General features: G+C 53.0%; 2 protein-coding genes across 3 annotated transcripts in view; one reads left to right on the plus strand and one right to left on the minus strand.

Annotated features, from left to right (window-relative positions):
- The window catches only part of ADAMTS3 (ADAM metallopeptidase with thrombospondin type 1 motif 3), a gene marked incomplete at both ends in the record, with an annotated part of 56,371 nt that extends 49,184 nt beyond the window's left edge, over nt 1-7,187 (plus strand). Inside the window, 10 exons of the mRNA XM_082281267.1 lie at nt 334-457; nt 745-843; nt 983-1,066; nt 2,052-2,132; nt 2,848-3,011; nt 3,153-3,318; nt 3,741-3,873; nt 4,336-4,543; nt 4,664-4,781; nt 6,634-7,187. Coding sequence (XP_082137393.1) covers nt 334-457; nt 745-843; nt 983-1,066; nt 2,052-2,132; nt 2,848-3,011; nt 3,153-3,318; nt 3,741-3,873; nt 4,336-4,543; nt 4,664-4,781; nt 6,634-7,187 — 1,731 coding nt within the window. The remainder of the gene's footprint in view (nt 1-333; nt 458-744; nt 844-982; nt 1,067-2,051; nt 2,133-2,847; nt 3,012-3,152; nt 3,319-3,740; nt 3,874-4,335; nt 4,544-4,663; nt 4,782-6,633) is intronic.
- A 9,114-nt stretch (nt 7,188-16,301) lies between these two features.
- Nucleotides 16,302-21,857, minus strand: part of SLC4A4 (solute carrier family 4 member 4) — a 115,304-nt gene continuing 109,748 nt past the window's right edge. For both annotated transcript variants that reach the window (XM_082282371.1, XM_082282370.1), the window contains 3 exons: nt 19,331-19,427; nt 17,391-17,470; nt 16,302-16,435 (listed from right to left, as the gene is read on the minus strand). In XM_082282371.1, coding sequence (XP_082138497.1) covers nt 17,427-17,470; nt 19,331-19,427 — 141 coding nt within the window. In that variant the 3' untranslated portion in view covers nt 16,302-16,435; nt 17,391-17,426. The remainder of the gene's footprint in view (nt 16,436-17,390; nt 17,471-19,330; nt 19,428-21,857) is intronic.

The raw sequence follows: 21,857 nt of genomic DNA on the forward strand, positions 1-21,857 counted from the left end.
CATTGTATTCCTCTAATTCCTTGAGATTTAAATTCAATTAGAGAACAGCACAGACCCATTTCATGGAAATGTTCTGCTTCTCTTCCACTGAGTGTTTCTTATCATGGAATCCCAGACTGTTTTGGGCTGAAAGGGACCTTAAAGATCATCAGTTCCAGCCCCCTGCCGTGACCTTCTACTGTCCCAGGTTGTTCCAAGCCCTTTCCAACCTGGCCTTGGACACTTGCAGGGACGGGGCAGCCACAGCTTCCCTGGGCAACCTGTGCCAGGGCCTCAGCACCCTAATAGGAAGGAATTCCCTCCTAATATCCAATCTTGCCCTTTTTTCTGCAGAAAGTGGGCTGTGACAAGGAAATTGGCTCCAGCAAGGCTGAGGACCAATGCGGGGTTTGCGGCGGGGACGACTCCCACTGCCGGACGGTGAAGGGGACCTACACCCGCACTCCCAAAAAGCTTGGTAGGAATAACATCTGCCTACAGCTGGCTGGAGCTCCTGTTGGCTCAGGGATTTTTGTCACACTCACAGACACGGGATAATGCCATAACCATTCAAGCCTTGGGAACAGTGGGTGTAACATCATCCCTTGAGGCCCATCTCTGAGCCTGTTCAGGATAGGCTGCTGTCCATCGGCCCCTGATTGTGGATGGATATGGAAGTGATGGAGGTGTTCAGGGAATGCTGATAGTTTTTCCCTAGCCTGGGTCATGTGGTCATTAAAAAGGCTGATTGACCTCTTTCTACAGGGAAACATGTAAGCAAGAGGTGCCAAAAAGAATTCAAGTTTCTAGAAAACATCCTGCCTGAATTGTCCAGCTTCCATGGACTGGTCGTCTTGCCCAGATGTGTCCAAATCCACTGTAAATGCATTTGTCTATGGTGCAGTTTATATTTTTTGCTTGTAAAGAGCATCTGGGTGACACCCAATCCGTGGAATGACCGGACTCAGCTCTCAGGACACTAATTCCAGGTGTTCTGTTTAAGGGAAGACCAGGGGAGCCTTTCCCTTACCCAGAGGAGCTCACAGTGTTTCCCTTTCTGGGACAAAGGAGGCTAAAAACATTCTGGGTAAGTGCTACTCCTTGTAGGGAGAGAGGCATCCATGGGAATGGCAGTTCCCATGTTCCTGTAGACACGACAGGTAATGCCAAACTAGGAAAAAACTTGATGTTCCCTGTGCTCTAAAGGCGATGGAGGAAAAGATTGGAAATGCTGTTGGGCACAGGCATTGCTCAGCCAGGACTATGATTTTCCCTATTTCCAGCTCTTCTGTTCCTTCACTTGCATTTTCTCAGGAGCTATGTATATCAGGGGCAGGACAGACTGCCAGTACATCCAGTAGTCCCAGAATCCAGTGATTTTGCATAATTAAATCTGCAGTTGCTAAAAAGAAAATAACAGGAATATGAAAATCCCATGCACTCAGAGAACTTAATGGGGCTCTTGATTAAATCTTGATCTGTAAGTACCTGTTACCAATCCTTAGAAGGGATTCTGGTCTTCCTAATGGCAGTGCTTCTTTAATTTTACGTTAATTACCTGTGATTTGCACTGGTAAATAACTGAAATTGAAACTAAGAATACTTTTCTTTGGGAACAACTTTTTACTTTCACTTTAGACATGACCATCTGACAGGGCAGTCAGTAAATTCCAACCCAACAACCTGGCTGAGGACTGATTTGGGAAAATAATGAAGAAGACTTGGGCTCGTGTCCTCGTGGGCTGAATAACACAGGAAACATCTTTTTGCCTAAATTTTTGGTAGATCCTGCTTGGAGCAGCACGGCTGTAAATATTAAACTGATCCCAGCTGGGAAATGACAAATCGATCTGTAACTAGTGTCTCTTCTCTCCCTGGAAGAGAAAAGCCCAGGGAGGGCCTGTCCCACATGTTACAAACCGATTGGCTCCATGTCTCCCAGCCCTGCTCATCAGTTGCTGCTGGATGGCCTCTCCTGCAAGCAGAGCTGGGCCATGCCCTGCGCTCCTGACCATGGCTGTTCCTTTCTCTTTTCCTCCCTGCTGCCTCCACTGACCCTGCACGTGCCAAAGGGTACCTTAAGATGTTTGATATCCCTCCCGGGGCTCGACATGTGTTTATCCAAGAAGACGAGGCCTCTCCTCACTTTCTTGGTAAGTGTTTCTCTGCTCAAGTTTGGTATGAGGCTTGAGAAGAAGCACAGGGTGCTCATGCTCGAGAGCCTGAGGGATGAGAGAATCCACTGAAGGGGTTGGGTAAATGGGGGCTTTCCAAATTGCATGGTCAGGGCTTAATCCTGCAGTCCTACAGCTCAGCAAACAAACATCTGCTCATTTGAATTCTCAAAAATATTAAACTGACCCCAATTTGCATGTTTACTAACCAAAGATTGTGATGACTCACATGAAATTGGGCATTGCCAGGGTGAATCAAATTTAGTATCTTTTAATTATTCCTATGGTGCATTGCAAAAGGCTGTATGGAAATAAAAATGAGAGTCCATCTTTTAATGGGTGTTGGAACTGGATGATCTTTAAGGTCCCTTCCAACCCAAACCATTCTGTGATTCCAATCTTTAATGAATTGGCTTCTAATTGAAGCATCATCATCATCATCTTAATCCCCCCTGTACCTGGCTGTTGAGGTGTGCTGTGGAAGCCCAAACCCAGGCAGTTCCACAGGGCTCTGATTCCTCAGCTCTTCACTTACAGATTTTAGCATCTGGGACACACCTCTGTGCACAGAGGAAAGTAAAATGTGGTGAAAATCTGTTATTTTCATAATCTGATGGAAATACCCCTCCCTGTGCCACCCCAATTGCTGCCAGTGTGGGGGAGGCATGACAGGCTCTGCTCTCACTCCTGCCAGCAATCAAGAACCAGGCTACAGGACACTATATCCTGAACGGGAAAGGGGAGGAGGCCAGATCCCGATCCTTCATCGATCTGGGCGTGCAGTGGGAGTACAGCATTGAGGACGATACGGAAACGCTGCACACGGATGGGCCCCTGCACGATGCCGTGGTGGTGCTGGTGGGTGACGTGTTGAGCTCTGGGAACATGGGGCTTGGCCCTGGGGGGGGGCCTTAAGGACCATCCCAGAGCCAGACCGTGGTGTCTGTGCTTTGCAGAGGAATCAACAGCAGTGCTGGGTTTATGTTTGCTTATTCATAGATCATTCCTCGGGAGAACGACACCAGATCCAGCCTGACTTACAGATACATCATCCACGAGGATTCGGTGCCGACCATCCACAGCAACAACGTGCTGAGGGAGGACACGGACACCTTTGAGTGGGCCTTGAAGAGCTGGTCCCAGTGCTCCAAACCCTGCGGTGGAGGTGAGCAGGGGATGAGGCACCTGTAACAAGAGACAAATTACCAAAAAACTGGGGGAAGGGAATGATTTAGAATTCTTGGTTTCCCTTTTGTAACAGTGGTTTGTTACTTTAGGGCTCAAGCTTTTAAAATACCTGAAGTGCATGATTGTTCCCAGGTGTCACACCTCCAGTCTAGGAAGAAAAAGGCCTCTTGAGGTGTTTAAATTCAGAGCCGAAGCCATTTTGGATGCCCAAACTCGGACACTGATGTTCCTGAGTATTCCCTGTACTCATGGTCTGTCCATGGCTCTTAAGCAAAGAATGGGGAATGCAAATACCAAAATACTTGTCCTGTAAACCCATTTAATAGGCCAGAAAACCCTATTTAAACAAACATTCTAACAAGGACCTGATTCTCCTGATTTCTCTGACATGTTTCCCAGGGTTCCAGTACACCAAGTATGGGTGCCGTAGGAAGAGTGACAACAAGATGGTTCATCGAAGCTTCTGCGAAGGCAGCAAAAAGCCAAAGCCCATCCGTAGGATGTGCAACCTGCAGGAGTGCACAGAGCCCCTGTGAGTGTGGCTGGGCACAGAGCGCAGGGATTGCTCCTTGGGACAGGGTAGCCCCAGCCAGATTGAGTGGGATGAATTTAATGGGATGCTGACAGCTTTCCAGCCTGCAGTTCCTGAATATGGAGGGGGGTTTTCTACCTGTGTAAGCATGGACACTGATCTGATTGGGCAGTTGTAGTGTGTATATATATATATATATATATATATATATATATATTTTTTTTTTTTTTTTTTTTTTTTTTTTTTTAATTATATATATATATATATATAACATATATATATATATATATATAATCATTGGAATGGATTGAGTTGGAAGGGGCCTTAAAGCTCATCTCATTCCAACCCTCTGCCATAGGAAGGGAGTCCTTCCACTAGATGAGCTTGCTCCAGGAATGAGGCAGCCACAGCAGGACAAAACGGTTAACAGTTGATGGTGTCTGACTCCATTTCCCTTCCCAGCTGGGCAGCAGATGAGTGGGAACACTGCACCAAAACCTGTGGGAATTCTGGCTACCAGCTCCGCACGGTGCGCTGCATCCAGCCTCTTCCAGACGGCACCAACCGCTCCGTCCATGCCAAGTTCTGCAGCGGGGATCGCCCCGAGAGCCGGCGGTCCTGCAATCGGGTGCCGTGCCCAGCGCCATGGAAAGCCGGGCCCTGGTCCCAGGTGGGTGGCAGCAGGTGGGGGCAGCACCGGCCTGTCCCAAAAACCATGGCTGGGACATGGGAATTTCTGCCAAGTGCAATGACACAGGATGCCCTGATCTGTGCCCTCTGTGTCCAACAGTGCTCGGTGACTTGCGGGGAGGGGACGGAGAGCCGGCAGGTCCTGTGTCGCGCTGGGGACCGGTGCGAGGGGGAACGGCCGGAGTCCGTGAGGGCTTGTAAACGCACTCCCTGTGATGGTAAGAGAACACCTGGAATGGCTGCAGTGGGGGGAATAATTCCTCCCTGGAGAGCACCGTGGTGGCAGAGGGGTCACACACAGAGTCCGGCTTTTCTCCTGTGTTCAGTCCCGCGATCTCTGGATGTCACAGCTCCCCACGCCGGGCTCTGTCCTGTAAATGTGCTCAGGCAGGGCTTAACCACGTTGGCCCAAGCTGTGTTGGCACAGACTGGGGCCAGAGGTGAAGGTCAATCCAAAGCAAACCCTGCTTGACTTCTAAATCCCAGGGTAAGTTCTATAAGCTGCCAAGTGAGGGAATAGAAACACATAAACATGGAACCAAGAGCATTAACGAGGTTCCTGGGAATCCATTACATTGTTTTCATAGAATTTTTAACAGCTTTTGAAGCTTTTTATGGCAACAATGTATTTCTTCCTTTGGATTATTCACCCTGTAGGATTTGGGGTTTGGGGTTTTAACTCCCTCATGGTGGCCCTGATGCTGCTCAGGAGCTGGTAGGAAAAGCAGAGTCAGAGTTCCTTGGCAGGCAGAGGTGTTTTCCCCCAGGCTGGACAGGTGGGATCTGCTTTGGTTCCTGTTTTCTGGCAGGGAAAGAATGTTTTTAGTTGATTTAGATTAGATTCCAATAGCCTCATCTCCCAGCAATTCCTGGGGAGCTTATCTGCTCTCCCACCCCTCCTGCTCTCAGCTCCCACCCAGCCGGTGCCAACTGTGTGGAGAAGAATTTATCCCGCCAGTAGCAGCAGCAGGACACAAGCACTCACACCCTGGAGACGGAATGGGGGACTGGCTTGTGCAGAATTCACCTGAAGAGAGCAAAAAGCGATCACATGAGTATAAGGCTCCTTCTGGAACCTGCTGGAAGTAGAGAAGCACAACACAAATCTCCACACTGTGGGTGGAGTAGTGGGATCTAAACCAGCACAAACAGATACCCCAAAATGAACCACGAGAGAACGGGCCCAAGTAAGGGTCACTGTCACTATGGAATGGCAAAAGGAATTGTACCTATAGCCCAGAATTCCATGCTGAATTCCTGCTGGAATAGCCTCACAGTGCCTTATGGAGTGTGGATATTCACATGCTGAGCCGCCCCTTTAACACCAGGTTTGTCAGGAACCAGCAAGGATTCTGAGGAAGCTTGGCAGGATCAGGACAAGGACAGGTTTATATTCCATAGAATTTGCTATTTATAACCCTTGTCCCCCAGCCCCACTGATGTCCCTGTGGGGGATTTTACTGAGTTCTTGAAACTGAGCTTGTTTTCACCCACTCTGAGGTCAGGCTCCAGTTTATATTTTAAAGCAGGAGAAGGTGGTGGCCAGATGCGCTTCCGGCCCATGGTGAAGCAGCCCCTGTGCCCAGGTGAGGACAGCTCTCCCTGCAGAAAGCTGATTTTGTTTCAAAGCTTCCAGAGGAGCCTCTGGAAGTTCTTTTTCCTGAGGAAAGGGATGCTCATCCCTGCCTTCAGGGCACCTCAGGTGTGACCCACTGTTCAAGCTTTCCATCACTTCTGCAGTTCCAGTTGGTCCCTGAAAAACTCCAAACTGAATCCAAACAAAACTTCATCCAACTCTGACCTTTTATTTTGAGGCATCTCCAAGGGCTATTGCTTGGGGTTTAATTTCTGTGAGGGAAGATTGCCTTGGCTTTAACACTGCTGATGGATGATGTCCTCAGGCTGGAAGGGAAGGGATTTGGGGTAGGTAGGACATAGCCACTGTGTGCGTGCGAGCTCTGGGAGGTCAGCACTGGGAATTGCTGTCTGTGCTCCTCCAAAAACACAATGTGCCAGCGTTTCCCAAGTGCCCATCAGTGGGTTCCCATCCCCGGGATGTTTGTTTTGCAGATGAGCCCTGCATGGGAGACAAATCCATCTTCTGCCAGATGGAAGTGCTGGCCCGATACTGCTCCATCCCTGGCTACCACAAGCTGTGCTGTGAGTCTTGCAACCGGCGAAGCAGCAGCTTCCCACCACCTGGAGGGGCTGGGACTGAGGGGGATGCAGCACTGGATCTGGGCAACTTGCCGAGGGCTCCAACGGTGCCCACACCTGTGGTGCCCGCCCAGGCTCAGCTCCTGCCCAGGAGCAGCTCTCCAGGCCGGCTGCCTTTTGAAGCACAGCAAGCTGAGCAGCACATCCCACCATCCAGCCCTGAGCCCAAAGGTGCCAGCATTCCACACTGGAGAGCTCCTCTGGCTGGGAAGACTTCACAGCTGTTGGCTTTCCTGCACCAGTCCACTGCCAACAGCAGCAGCCTCAGCTCTGGTAGTGCCCCAGCGCTGGCCACAGCTCTGCCTCTGGTGCCAGCTGAGAACGCGGCAGCGGGGGTTCCTGCGCCAGCCAGGACCTCTGGGAAGGACGAGGAGCACATTGGAAAGCAATGGCCTGTGGAACGATGAATGAGAAGGCTTGTGCAGGACAGCCATGGAACTGTTTGGCACTCGCGTGTGACTCCCTGACCTCTGGACACTGCGGAGTGTGCTGCGTGCCATGGGCAGGGCACTGCAGGGCACAGGTCATCCCCTGTAAATACAAAGGACAAGAAGTGCTGGTTCACTTTCTGGTGCTCCCGGCCTCCTCCTGCCCCTCATTCCCTGGCTGGCTGGGACACACAGAGGAAACACCAAAGGAACATTCCTGGCAGTGAGTGGGAGTCGCCGAGGGCTCCGACCAGCTCTGGGCCCAAAAGTTAGCCCTAACCTCAGCTCCCCATGTGGTTTTGGGCTCTAAGCACCGCCATTGTAGGAAATGACCCACTGCAGGCAGGACCAGACATGGACACTCAATGAAACACTTGCCACAGACCGAATGATCCCTCAGGACTCGTTCCTCCCTGGAAAGAGACGTTGCACAAGCATCATTGCAGCTGTTGGGTAAATGCAGGAAATTGGCATTATTGTAAGAATTTTGTGCTGTCTCACAACTGTTTACCTGTGTTGTTCCATTGCCAGGTGCCAGCCATTGAGTTCTGCCCTATGAGCATTCCCAGGGCTGGTCTTTAAAGCAGCTTTAGCATAAAAAGTGGACTTCTATTTGCATAGGAATTTAATTGCTGGCTCTAGGAAAGGGTTGGGGGTGTTTTGGGTATCATCACCGTGATGCTTTGTGCAGACCCTGTAGGTACTGCAAGTGCTGTCCTGGTCCCAGTCCAAGCGGGTTCTGGTTCCCAGCTGCTCCCTGTCTGTGCTGAAGCAGCCTCCCACAGGCAGAACAGGCGCCGACAAGACTCCAAACTGAGGATTTTTTTCCCGACAGGAAGCGTGGATTTCAAGGCGTGAGGGAGATTTCTGTTTCCAGCGTGGATCGACTCCAAACCTCCCCGCCCACGGCGCATCCGACTGCAATAATTAATTTATGTCCATCCCACCTTGTCCCAGCCCAGCCGGCCGCGCTCCCCCCGGCGCGTCGCTGTAAAGTACTTGTGTACAGGAGTGAGAACTGCAGATATTTATTAAAAGTGGGTTTCTTGTCAGTATTTTATGTACTAAATATTTATGCTGAGGGCAGGTGACTCTTCCTTTTGCCAAGATCAGATCAGGAGATGGAATTAGATGCTGTGTCATGTGGATAGAATGGAAATTGAAGCTGCTAATCTGCTGTAGAGAAATTGTTGGTCTTATTCTTTAAGAAAAGGTTTTTTATCACAGGCCTCTCTCATTTCTCAGTGGTCGTCAAAGTTTCACGTGCAATTGCTGCTCTCCTGTAAAAGGTCCCCAGGATCGAGCCATTTAATGCTGTGGGGGGACTGGGGCCCCCAAGATCCCATTTTGGCGGCATCCTGGTGGCCCTGTGGGGTCCCTCGGAGGAAACAAGGCTGGCACTGGCCGTCAGCAGAGGTTTCAAGCCGCGGGGCCGCCAGACAGGACGGGCACCCCGTGCAGGAGCACGGGACAATAAAACCTTCAACATCCCGAGGCTTTCCCTGCCTTGACTCACGTGGCAGCATCTGGTTTTGGCCTTTTTCAGTTTCCTCTTTTGTGGCCATTTCCATCCCAGGCAGGACCTTCCCCAACTGGAAATAAAGATGGAAAATTTTAACGGGATTTTTAAAACCGGAAGTTTTGCCATTGGAGAGTGTGAGTTGCAGAGAAATTGAGGGAGAGGAAGGAGAGCATCAGGTCCCACCTGGTAGCTGTCAGAGGAACTGCAACTTGGTGGCAGGGAAAAAGTCGCTGTTCGAAATTCCCTAAGTTCCAAAGGCACGAAGGGCAGGAAGTGCCGAAGGCAGAGCTGGGACCAGCCCGCGCTGGGACCCACGGCACGCTCAGTGCCAGCTCCTAGGCCAGGTGTGCTCGTGGGGCTGCCCAAGGACGGGCACGTGGGTGGGCAAGGCAGCCGCTCTGGCTCCCAGAACATCGGAGGCACGAGGAAAACACCGCTGGCCCCGGCACGGCCCCGGCACAGCCCTGGCACGGCCCCGGCTCCCCGCAGCCGGAGCGGGATCGGCAGGGCCGAACTCGGCCCCAGCGCCCGCCCCAGAGCGGCTCCTCCCGCCCGCGGGATCCGGGTCCCGATACCAATCCCGGTCCCGATCCTGCCTCGCCCGCCCGGGACCCCCGGCGGACCCCGGCAGCACTCGGCCCCGCACCCCCGGCCCCGTCGCGGCAGCGCCCCGGGCTCGGCGCGGTCCCCGCCGGGAGCAGCCCCGGGGCCGGGCTCGCACAGCGCCGAGCGAGGGTCCCGAGCGCCGGCCCCGGGACGGACCCGGCCCCGGGACAGCGGCCCCGAGCGCACGGGGGCGGGGCGGGGCCACGGGGGCGGGGCCGGCGCAGGTGTGAGGGGCGGGGCCGGCGGGGCCACAGAGCGCATGCGCGGGGCGGGACTGGCACAGGTGTGAGGGGCGGGGCCGGCGGGGCCACAGAGCGCATGCGCGGGGCGGGACTGGCGCAGGTGTGAGGGGCCCCAGGGCGGCTGCGCGGGGCGGGGCCGAGGGCATTTAAACCCCGGAAGCCGCCGCAGCCGCCATTTTCTCCCCAGCGCTCGGAGGTGGCGGCAGCGGCCGGTCCGGGCTCCCCCGGCGGGGCCCACGTGAGGCGCTTCTCTCTCCTTCTCTCTACTTCTGCTTTTCTCTCCTTCCTCCCTTCCCCCTCTACCGCCCTTCCCCGCCTCCCCACAAACAGCCCGCTCCCTCTCTCCCCTCCGCCCTCCCTGCCCTGCTACGCACCCCGACCACCCCCTTCCCCTCCTGCTTGCCCCTTCCTCACTCCACTACCCAACCAGTCCCCCGCCTCTATCCCTCCTGTCTGCTCCCTCCTCACCCCACTTACCAACTTAACCCCCGCTTGTATTCCTCCTCTATCCCTCCTCACCCAGCTACCCAACCTGACTCTCTCCTCTGTTCCCTTTCTATCCCTCCTACCTTCCTGCTCCTCCTTTGTCCCCCTCCGCCCTACCTGACCCGGCTTCCCTCTGTCTGCCCTACGCACCTCCTTGTCCCCCCTTTATCCCTGCTCTGTCCCTCCTATACTTCTCTCTCTCTTTATTCCCCTTCCCTGTTTCCCCGCAGCCGCGGGGTTCGGGGCGCCGGATAATAAAGCCCAGAGGGCCGGAGCCCGGCGCCCCTCGCTTGAGTCCCCACACGGGGCCGGGCCCGCTGTGCGGGTCCCCCCATGCAGTTCACAAACACCGCCCGACACCGCCGGGGCTCCGGCTGTCCCCACATCACACTGGGGGCTCCCGGGGTTGGGGGGTCGGGGGGGGGTTAGGGAGGACGCCCTCCTCAGGAGGGGGTCGGGGGGGGTGCGGTTTAGGATGGGCCCCCTCTTTAGGAGGGGGTCCGAGGGGTGGGTGGGGGGTTAGGGAGGGCCCCCTCCGGAGGGGGGGGTCCTGGGGAGGGGTGGGGGTGGGCCCCCTCCGGAGGGGGGGGTCCTGGGGAGGGGTGGGGGTGGGCCCCCTCCGGAGGAGGGGGTCCGGGGTGGGAGGGGTCGAGGGGGGTCCGCCCTTCTCGGCTCCTCCCACCTCGGGGCCTCCCCTCCGGGCGGGATCCACACCCGGCCCCTTCCCAGGGCCCCCTCCTCCGGACAGGGGCTCGGGGGGGAGGGTGGGGTGGGTAGCAGAGGGGGTCACGTCACTCTGCACCATAAATATAAAATGTTCTCAGCAGCAGCACCCTCCCCGTCCCCCTCCCCACCCACCCGCCCCTCCCTCCCTCGGGTCCCTGTCCGGAGGAGGGGGTCCCAGGGAGGGGGTCGGGATGGACCCCGGCCGGAGGAGGGGGTCCGGGGGGGAGGGGTCAAGGGGGTTTCCACCCCCTCCTAGCCCCTCCCCCCCGGACCCTCTCCTCCGGAGGGGGCCCACCCCAACCCCCTCCCCAGGACCCCCTCCTCCGGAGGGGGCCCGCCCTCCCCTCCCTCCCACCCCACCCCAGGACCCCCTCCTGAGGAGGGGGCCCATCCTAAACCCCCCAGCCCCGACCCCCCCGGGAGCCCCCAGTGTGATGTGGGGACAGCCGGAGCCCCGGCGGTGTCGGGCGGTGTTTGTGAACTGCATGGGGGGACCCGCACAGCGGGCCCGGCCCCGTGTGGGGACTCAAGCGAGGGGCGCCGGGCTCCGGCCCTCTGGGCTTTATTATCCGGCGCCCCGAACCCCGCGGCTGCGGGGAAAGAGAGAAAGGGATAAGGGAGAGAGAAGAGGTATAGGAGGGACAGAGCAGGGATAAAGGGGGGACAAGGAGGTGCGTAGGGCAGACAGAGGGAAGCCGGGTCAGGTAGGGCGGAGGAGGACAAAGGAGGAGCAGGAAAGTTGGAGGGATAGAAAGGGAACAGAGGAGAGAGTCAGGTTGGGTAGTGGGGTGAGGAGGGATAAAGGAGGAATACAAGCGGGGGTTAAGTTGTTAAGTAGGGTGAGGAAGGGGCAGGAAAGGCGGAGGGGAGAGAGGGAGCGGGGTTTGTGGGGAGGCGGGGAAGGGCGGTATTGGGGGAAGGGAGGAAGGGGAGAAAAGCAGAAGTAGAGAGAAGGAGAGAGAAGCGCCTCACGTGGGCCCCGCCGGGGGAGCCCGGACCGCCGCTGCCGCCACCTCCGAGCGCTGGGGAGAAAATGGCGGCTGCGGCGGCTTCCGGGGTTTAAATGCCCTCGGCCCCGCCCCGCGCAGCCGCCCTGGGGCCCCTCACACCTGCGCCGGCCCCGCCCCTCTCACCTGTGCCAGTCCCGCCCCGCCCCCGTGGCCCCGCCCCGCCCCGTGGCCCCGCCCCGCTGTCCCGGGGCCGGCGCTCGGGACCCTCGCTCGGCGCTGTGCGAGCCCGGCCCCGGGGCTGCTCCCGGCGGGGACCGCGCCGAGCCCGGGGCGCTGCCGCGACTGGGGCCGGGGGTGCGGGGCCGGGTGCTGCCGGGGTCCGCCGGGGGTCCCGGGCGGGGCCGCCCGTCCGCCGGCGGGAGGACCGAAGCGGGATCGGGGCGGGACTGGTACCGGGGCCCGGATCCCCGCGGGCGGGCGGTGCCGGGTGCGGCAGAGCGGGGACGGTTCGCGGTGCGGTCGCGGAGCCGCTCCGGTGCCGGCCGGGGCCGGGGCTCCCCCTCCGTGTGGGCGCGGGACCCCGCGGGGCGCCCTCTGGCGGTCACGGAGCGCGGTGCGAGCGCGGCGCCCCCGCGCGGGCAGGGCCGGCCCCGCAGCCCCGGAGCGCGCTCCCGCTCCCGCTCCCGCTCCCGCTCCCGCTCCCGCTCCCGCTCCCGCTCCTCCAGCCCCGAGGCCACCGCGCCCCCGGGGAGAGCACCGCCCGCCCCGCCGTCCGTTCCCCAGGACCTCAGCCCCGTGGAGCTGCCGCCCGCTGCGTGCCGATGGAACCAGCGGGGCTGGATCGCCGTGAGCGGGAGGAGCTGCTCCGGGGCTCCACCCGCAGGTGGACCCCTCCAGGTCTCCACCTGCTGCATTTTTCCCTGCTTCCTGAAGGAGGTGAGACCTGTCAGACCACTGGGCTCATCTACATCCTTGGTCCCCAGGGAGATGTATGAGGACTCTGCCCATGCTACCTGCTCCAAAGCTCAAATAAAAGATCCCTAAGATTGATGACGGTCAGTTCCTGACCCTTCCTTCTCACCTTGGTTATATGGCTTGGTTATTAAGGGGATGATTTTCACTTGCACCAGGGGTACCACTCCCAGCAGCTGTGCAAAGATGCCAGAAGCAGCCCACAGCCCAGCGCTCCCCCGAGTTGCCTTCGCTTCCACGTGCTGCCCTTTGGGCAGGCCCTCCTTTTCCAGGTGAGCTCAGAGGCGGGAGAGGTGTGCAAGTAGGGGTCCCGCTTGCAGGGAAAGGGGCCCAGAGGGGAGTGCTGGTGGGGGTCCAGTGGACACATAGGTACATGCACTTGTAACACTGGTGGAGCCAGAGAGGCTCCGATGGTTGCTCTTCCCCTAAGTCCTTCGATGGTTATTCCTGGCCAAGGAACAAGGTCAGAAAGCTAATTTGATCATGGCACGTTTCAGCCCAGAAACCAGAGGTTTTGTGGAGAAGCCCAGGCACACTGGCCTCATCCTCACTGCCTGTGCACAGGTGACAGGAGTTGGACAGAGATCTGTGCCACCTCCGGACCTTCTGGCGACCCCGCAGATCCAACCACTCCCCCAGGTATCCCAAAACATGCTTCAGTGGGTCCAACACTAGGGTGTCGGGGAGCCCCTTGTATGACCCCACTGATCTCGGTTCAATCAGACAAGACTTGGTGCATAATGAGGGAAAAGACACAAACTCTCCCATAAATGCATAAAGTTACTTTATTTTCAGTATACATTTAATTTTGAAAAATATAAATGCTAAAATATCTCATCATCTTCATCTTTTGATTCCATAAAAGTCACAATAGAAAGCTTCATAAAACTGTAAAATACTATAATGTTATAAGGAATTTCATGTTTTATATTACTGGAAAAAAAAATCATCACTTTAATATATTTGAAATGTTTTCTGCTTTTTTCCTTTTAGTTCCACCATCTGATCCACTTCGTTTCATCCTAAGCTCTCATTCTCTCCTCCAAAGCAAACACGGACTTAGGAGAATTAAAAACAATAATGAAAGTATCTGAAAGTGCGACTTGATTCCAATACAGACACAAAGGTGTATCAGCCCAGGGGAGGGGGCAGTGCAGGCCGCGCAGGGACAGAACTGGCTGTAGCCAGCGGCCATCACGCATCCCACCGTGAGCTGGGACCTTGGATTTGCTGGGGGAAGGTCAGTTCTGACGGCTGCCTCTGATCTTGGAGGGCTTTGGGTCAGTCTCCACATCTGCTCCCTGAAGCGCCCACCCCCAGGCTTTTCTGACAAAATGCCTAATTTGGATTGAAAGGATGTTTTAGTTATTTTCGAAGGCATACGGCGTGCAGAGAACCTTTCCTTGCCATGTTGCAGGCTCTTCCCTGCTGCGGTGGGTGTTTCTCATGGAAAGCCCCAGAGAACCCTTTGTCCTGTCGGCAGCGCTGCTCTCGGCACAACACAAAAAACACAACACAAAGAGAAAGATCTACATCAGCAGTCAGGACACTTCAAGTGCATTTAACATGGTTCGGAAGCAAAGACCTCCTTTTTGGGGAGACAGGTCACCAGGCACCAGCAGATGGAAGCTGTGCCTGTCGAACTGACCGGGAGAGCCCCTGGGATCCACCTGAGGGCACCTTTCCTCTGGGACTACTACACATCCAGAGTCTGGGCAGGACCCAAGCAGCTCCTGTGTACTCTGCAGGCAACGCTCGAGCCTGCGTCCCCACGGTGAGCCAGGAGCAGGTGTTCACCAAGAGATGGAGCGCACTGGCTAAAGCTGGCATCACACTTCCCAAGTTACCTGTCCTCCAGCAGCAGAAGGGATCCCAGAGCTACTCCTCTTCAGGTCTTTCCCAAGTCTCCCCAGCATTTTCAGAGTGGGTTGCAGCCAGGTTCCTGGGTTACCCAACACAGATTTCATGGAAATGGGAGACCCCTCGAGAGCGAGCACGGGCTGTATGGAGGTGATGGCTCCTATGTGGGAGCAGATGGTAAAATTTGGCATTAAGGTCTCAGCACCATCAGAAAATCCTCTTGACTTCACCAACCCAGACTTTGGTTTCGCAAGGACTAAGTGGCAGCATGTGCTCATCCTCTGTTACGGGATTGTCTCCATCAGGGAATTCACCTGGAGAGCTGGGGTATTTTTTCTTCTTGTTTTGTTTTTCATTTTTGGATGAAGCTTTTAGTGTGTTCCCCCATGTCCTGGTGAAGCACAGTTTCCCAAACGCACGTTTAGATGCACGCACCAGTATAAACACGTTACGGAGAGAAAAACCTCTCTCCTGAGGTGATGCTCACTCGCTTGCTTCCACCCCAAAATCCTGGGATGCCCGTGCCTGGCCTGCTTAGTCTTGCTGCATCGCTGGGTCTGGGGCTGAGTAGCCAAGGTTTAGGGTGAATTCTGTAGATGATGGTAGACAGGTGTGGGATGCAGGAGGATGTGGATGTTTGCGAATCCGAGTGTCGGGATGAACATCCCAGCAGGCCACCTTCATCTTCCTCCTCGTCCGCTGTGCCTGAGCCACACCTCGGGTCTTCTCACTGCACACACGCACACACACTGGTGTCCCATGGAAATCATGGAGTGATCCCATGTCCGAAATCAACAACAGGGATATAACCAGCATCTGTCTGCAGCGTTGGACCAACAGTGTCTTTAAGACTCTTCTAAGATCATGAGAGATTTAAGTCTCCTTCACAGCAGGGATTACTCATAAAAAAACTCCAAAAAACCAACATAACCCTAAGAAAAACAGATGCTTTGGAGCAGAAGGTGTTAACTGAACTGATCCAGCTCTATGCAGGTCCTGGAGATTGTGGTGTGATGTCGTGGGTTTGTTTTTTGTAAAAATCACATTATATATGGTACAATACATTTTTTTACAGAAAGCCTGGCATCTAGAAATAAGAGGTAGAACTACTCATAACTATATGTTTCCTGCTGCAGGAAAAAAATTCATTTTTCTTTACAGTAATTAAAAAAAGGTTAAAAAAATTGTCAAAAAAAAAGAAGTCATAGGTTAGGCCCCCATAATTTAAACAAAATAATCTAGGAAAATAACACTCTTCCATGTACCTGACGGATTAAGTCCATTAAAGTGTTTCTTTAAAAAAAAATTGCATAGGAAAGGGACATTTCCAAACATGCTACAGCGATGGCAATGATCTGTCTGTGCTGGGAGTGAAGTACCTTCTCTTTTATCTACAGGTGAGAGCACATGAGGGTTAGCAGCATGTTCCAGCATCTCTGAGCAGTGGGCGCAGACATGGAATTAGCCTGGAGGTCAGCTCTGTTCTGCCAGACAAACACCGGTGCACAACAGCCAGTGCCTCTGGCATTCCCACAGGTCCGACGTGACATCTGTAATGCTCCTGGCCTCGCTGCGCTTCGGAGCCGAGGAGAAGGCAATCCGAGTCCTGGGCAGCGCGGGGACCCGGACAGACCTGGGGCCGTGGGCAGGGAGGGGCAGCGGGGTGGCTCAATTACCTTCACCGGCGGGAGCAGGGAGCTTCTTAACATTTGGCTACTGACAAAATGAATTTGTAAAAGATTGGACAGACAGACAAATTACAAAGTAGTTTCTGTTCCCTTGCTCCTCCAGAAATAACCATTGTCTTCAGGCTCAAGTTCTATTCTAATTTGAGGCACAACTTTTACTGGAGTTCGTGGAGGGCTGCGAAGAAGATGACAGACAAGGTCAGTGCAGGACAAACGCTGGGCTTTGGGAATACACGGCTGGATTTACGGTAAGGCCCACACACAGATAATCTGAATGAGCTGGTCTCAACACTGCTCACAGCAGCAGGCAAAACCACCCATTTCACTGACCCAGGAGCTCCAAGTGTCCTGCACTTGTGCCTCACAGAATCCCAAAGTGTTTGGCTTGGAAGGGACCTTAAAGCTCATCCAGTTCCACCCCCTGCCATGGACAGGGACACCTTCCACTAGACCAGGCTGCTCCAAGTCCCGTCCAACCTGGCTTTGGACACTTGCAGGGATGGGGCATCCTGGTGCTTCACTCCAGGCTGTGACAATACCCATCAACTGCCATTGAAATAATCTGGGCATCGCCACTGGGATGAATTTCAGCCGCTGTCTAAGACCTGTAAGCACGGACACACCTTTGATGTTTCAGAGGAATAAACTTGCCTAGGTCCAGATCCCACTCCTGGTGCCGGGAGGCCCAAGCTGGCCCCAAGGACCAGACTCTGAGCAATTATTACTTGCTGCAATTTAAGATTATTATTTACTCTATTTTCCACCACAGATATGGAAAAATGGGTTATTTCCCCTTGGCAATGCCCCTCTGGACTCCTCCCAGGAGCTCCACATCTTTCTCCTGGTCTGATTCCCAAACCAGTCCTCAGTGCTGCAGCCAGGGTCTATCCAGGGCCACTGGAGCCTTCAGGTCTCTCACAGGCTCTCCACTCCCCATCCCAAGCACTGCCAGGGGCTGGAATAACTATGGAATCAACTTGTTCATAATCACCTTGGGAAGCAGCAACCCAGTGTAGGGAATGTTCTGCAAGTGTTTTTTAAGAATTCCCTATAGGAAACTTGCTGTGTTCTGAGAGGGGGCAGAGGTGCGTTTTTCTGACTCTTTCCAAAGCGCACTTCCGGGTGCTTACCTTGGCATGGCGTGTGATTGAAGGAAGGGAATTGTATCAGCACGATGTGTGGCGCTCAAGGAATGTTGGTGATTTTTCTCCTGGGGGAAGAAAACCTCGGCTGTCATTGCGGCAGCACCGACCGCGCCTCAAGCCCTGCCTCAGCGCCTCCAACCCACATCTATGGGCCAAGCTCTTTTCCTGTTAGCTGCCAGATGGATCCACAGCTTGGTGAGGAAACACTCCATTCCTGTCTCTCCTCCAAAGTATTTGGGTGCAAACAGGACCCGTTTCCCAGGAGTTCCCCCACCTTTTGGGCTTGACACTTACCTTGGATCTACACCCCTCAGTTACCCCGCGCTCCCACTGTCGCACCCAAAGTCCTTGGGAGAAACAGGGTGGCTTGTGGCCTGGACTAGCTTCTCTCCCCCGACCCTATGGGAAGCGTGCTTTCTGGGAATAAGAGTCCCATTCCTGCTCTTGCTGCAGGAGAGCTGATGTTAGTGGTACTATCAGGAATATACTCTGGATGGCAGAGTTGTATTCAAGCACAATCCCACACTGGTGCTGATTTTTTTTTCATTCCAGTGGCCTGGTAAATTTTAGTTTTTATTTTGCATTGTTTCTAATTAAAAACCAGCAAATAAAATACTGGATTATAAAAATGTATAAATACACTAACCAACTACAGCTCAGCTCATGGGTGATTTACCCTGTTCCATCTCCAAGGGCATTCCCACAAACGGGTTGATGGCAGAATTACCTTTTCCTGAACTATTTTAGCCCTTAAGATGTTGGAAAAAAGGCATCTGATCCTAAAATCCTGAGTAACAATATTTAGGATGCAATTTGGTTTTAGTACATCAGGAACGTACAAAAAACACAGAATGAGGAAGATGTGTGGCTGCCTGAGGCTGATTTTGGATGATGCGCTGACATCAGCAAAACATTGAGGGTATCCCAACAGCCAAGAAAATGTCTCCTTTCCAATGGTTTTGTTTTATAATGCCAATCTCTTAAGTGTTCCTGTATCTAAAACCCACGGGGTAACGCTTAGCATTCCCTGAGGCCTCTGTATGCTACCTAAAGGAAGGGGACCTGGCTCCCAGCTCTTCAGCCCTACGGATAAATTAAGGATCTAAAGATCTCAGGGTTTAGGTCCTGTTCCTAGGAAGCACTAGCCTGGCAGCAGCACTGATTTATTACTTCAGTTTGTATTTCTCCCCTCCCCCCTCAGAAGAAAAGAGCATATGACACCCTTAGTACGTTAAAAAGTCATCCCAAAGGCAAAATCACCGAGGTCAGCCGTGATTCCTCACTTAAAAGAGGAAAATGTAAAATGGGAATGACTGAAAATAAAGATTAAATTCATCAATTATAGCTATTAACATGAGAAATTAAAACCAAAAAGAAGAGCACAAATCACCCTAGAAGGGAAATACGTTAATGGCCAACTGATCTCTGCCTGTGCAGCTTAATGACACAAATAATTAATTACTCTGTTAAATGCTGATTTTTGCAACTGCTTGGCACCTAAGGGAACAAACAGTGACAGGACAGCACTGCAAATCCAGAACACCAGGCTCAGAGGAAAAAAATAAATCCCACCATCAGCAGGTTAACACCAAGGGGGAGAGGGAGAGGAAAGGAAGAGAGAGTGGGTGGCCGGGAGGCCTGTGAGGAGCTGGAGAAAAGCACTTAAACTGGAGGCACCAGAAGGAACAACACTGATTTTGTAACCAGCAAGAAAAAAAAAAAAAGCTCACAAAAGCAAAATCTGTCATAAAGCAGGGGCCTGGAAATTAAAAAGGAGAGGAAAAAAAAAAAAGAACAAGAGAAAAGTACTTCTCAAGTAAAAGGAAAGATTAAAAAATAAAAAATATCACTCTAAATATACAGAGATATATTTTTGTAGTGCAAGTCAGAGTCAAGCAGGCATGCAAGAGCTTAGTTCTACTCACTGTCGGCAGGTTTGCTATCACTTAGGAAAGGTTCCTGCTCCATGATGTCCATTGGTATTTTAATACTTGGGACTTTTTCTGAGTAGGGGCAGTCAGACTGTGAAAGAAACGTGTAAAAGGTCTTAGAATATTCCCAGTGCTCTCGCTCTTTATCGTCTCCCACACATTAAAATTATCCTTCACATAGTTCTGTAAGAACGAGGAAAAGAAAAGAAGAAAAAAGAGAAAAGCATCCTCCAGCTTAGTTGCCTGATGGATTCCACTGGTTCCCCACTGCACCCCACTTCCCTTCATCCCTCATACTCCGAAAATAAAACAGACTGAAAGAATAATCTTGTGGAATTGTAACTTGCAATAAATCTTCCCTCTTCCCACCCCATCATCTTCTAAGACACGATCCCATTCTGCCTGGAGTCAGCTGCAGGAAATAGAGATGGAAAATGCATTTGTGGGCGGACACAGCAGGGCACTGGCTGCTGGAAAAGCTCATCCAAACCCTTTATCCTGCTGGGATTTTTGTAAAAGCCCTTGGTTGTTCCCAATCGCTCTACAGGGCCCAGATATGACATGGCAGAGGTTCCTTACACCAGACTGGCTCAGATCTCTCTTTAATGCAAGTGGAGTCAAACCCAATCTCAGTTACACCTCTGGTTCATCAATTCCAGAGCCCTTGGAAGAATTCTGTAACCCTGGCCCAGCCAGAGAAACAGCAGCCAGGTCAGGATGAGAGAAAAGCCGGGGTTGGGTACCAGCAGAATTTTACACCCCACTGCCTTCTGTCACCCAGCTGTTTCTGCTTAACTGGAGGTGCTTGGGATTGTTTTGCTCTTTTAAAAATAAAGGGAACTCCTCATAGGCAGGGAAAGGCTGATACTGCCTAACTCGGCTAAGGCAAGAAAAGTGGGATTTGCCAGAAGTGTTGGGACATCTTTGTTCCTGAAGAGAACCAGATCCACAACACCAGGGTGGAGGGAGGAGACCTTTCAGTCAGGGCAGGAAAACACTAAGGAGGCCAGAGAATGGCTCTCCTTGGATTATTATTCTTATTTTTAATTTGTTTTTTAACATAACTGATATCCAGTGCCTTATTTCATACTCCAACAGCAAGATGTTTCCTCAGGACTATTTTTATGAGGCTCAGGGACAAGCGAAACTCAAATAAAGCACAAGCAACACCCAGCAGTTCCCTTGTCTGAACTCGGATCCCTATATTGCCCCCCGAATCCCACTGGATTAACTCTGGGGGGTGGATATTTCTGGAAGGGAAAGTGTGAATGTAATCCAACCAGTAATGCCCAGTGCTGTATGTTCGGGAAGCTGGTAAAAGCAAGTGCTGAAAAAAAACCAACAAGAGTTAAGAACCAGTATTTTGCATAAAATCTCTTACCCATTAGGTTAATTACTGTACCTGGAATTCAGGAAAAGCCTGGGAAGAGAGGAAGTATCTTAAAACATACTGGAGAGAGGGGACCCATGGCTCGGGATAAGACGCTGCTGGATTCACACCAGTCAAGAGGCTGGGACGGAGTAAAACTTTTGCTGACTACTCAGGAGGGCCTCTTTTAATCTCATTTTGGTTTGCTCAGAGGTGCTAAAGATAACCCTCGCCCTGGGATCTGGAGGAATGATGGGACAGGGCTGCTTGCTGAACTTAGTCTGAACTAAAAGCCAATCCTCTGAGCTGTTTTTCCCACTGCACTAAAATGGGATTCTTTTCCAGCTTCAGGCGACCTTACCTCTCCCTACACCCCAGGAAAGGCCCTTCTTCATGGACATGAGCAGAAGTGACGCCATGCTTAGAACTCACCACAGAGTGGGTTTAGCACTTCAATGCAAATTTAAAGGATTTGAGTTAGACCTGAGAAGGAGAATATTTAAAAGCACCAGGACTACATTTCTTCTTTTTATATATAGAGAAGGAAAGAAACAGTCAAAGGCACATGGGTCTGGTCTAGCCGGGTCACTTTTCACTATTTAGGGCATGCTGCCCCCTGAGGTAGGACCAGAGTGTACTGCAGAGGGCACGGATGCTCGGGAAACACTTAGGTGATGAGGTTTACCAACACAAAGCAGTTTTTCCTGCAATATGACAAATCACATCTATTTTGTGCTTTCCAAAAGAGCCATTACAAAAATATTAAAAAAAAAAAAAACAGAAGGACCTGAGCTGCTGGTGAAAAGCATTCTCCTCCTAAAATGCAAGAGACAATGAAGGGGAGAAAGGCGCAGGAGGGAAGCTGGAGGAGGCAGGGTCATCAGAGGCATTCTAGCAAGGGGCATGACATCTCAGCAGGTACCTGGTGCTCTTGGAAAGTGCGATTTCATTCCTGGCAATGCACAAACCACCCACCACAGGCTGGAAAAGGGAAGGCAGTGTAGAAAATAAGTTTTCTTTGGGACCCATTTGCTGCAGCAGCAAAAGACTGAGCTGTCAGCTCCCCAAGTAGCTGGAAAATGTCCAGCCTGCAGCACTGGGCAGGGCATGGAACGTGCTGGAGGTTAGCTACTGGAAGCTAACCCCAGCAGC

The sequence above is a fragment of the Coloeus monedula genome (genome assembly GCF_965178545.1).
Source record: "Coloeus monedula genome assembly, chromosome: 5".
NCBI classification, from domain to species: domain Eukaryota; kingdom Metazoa; phylum Chordata; class Aves; order Passeriformes; family Corvidae; genus Coloeus; species Coloeus monedula.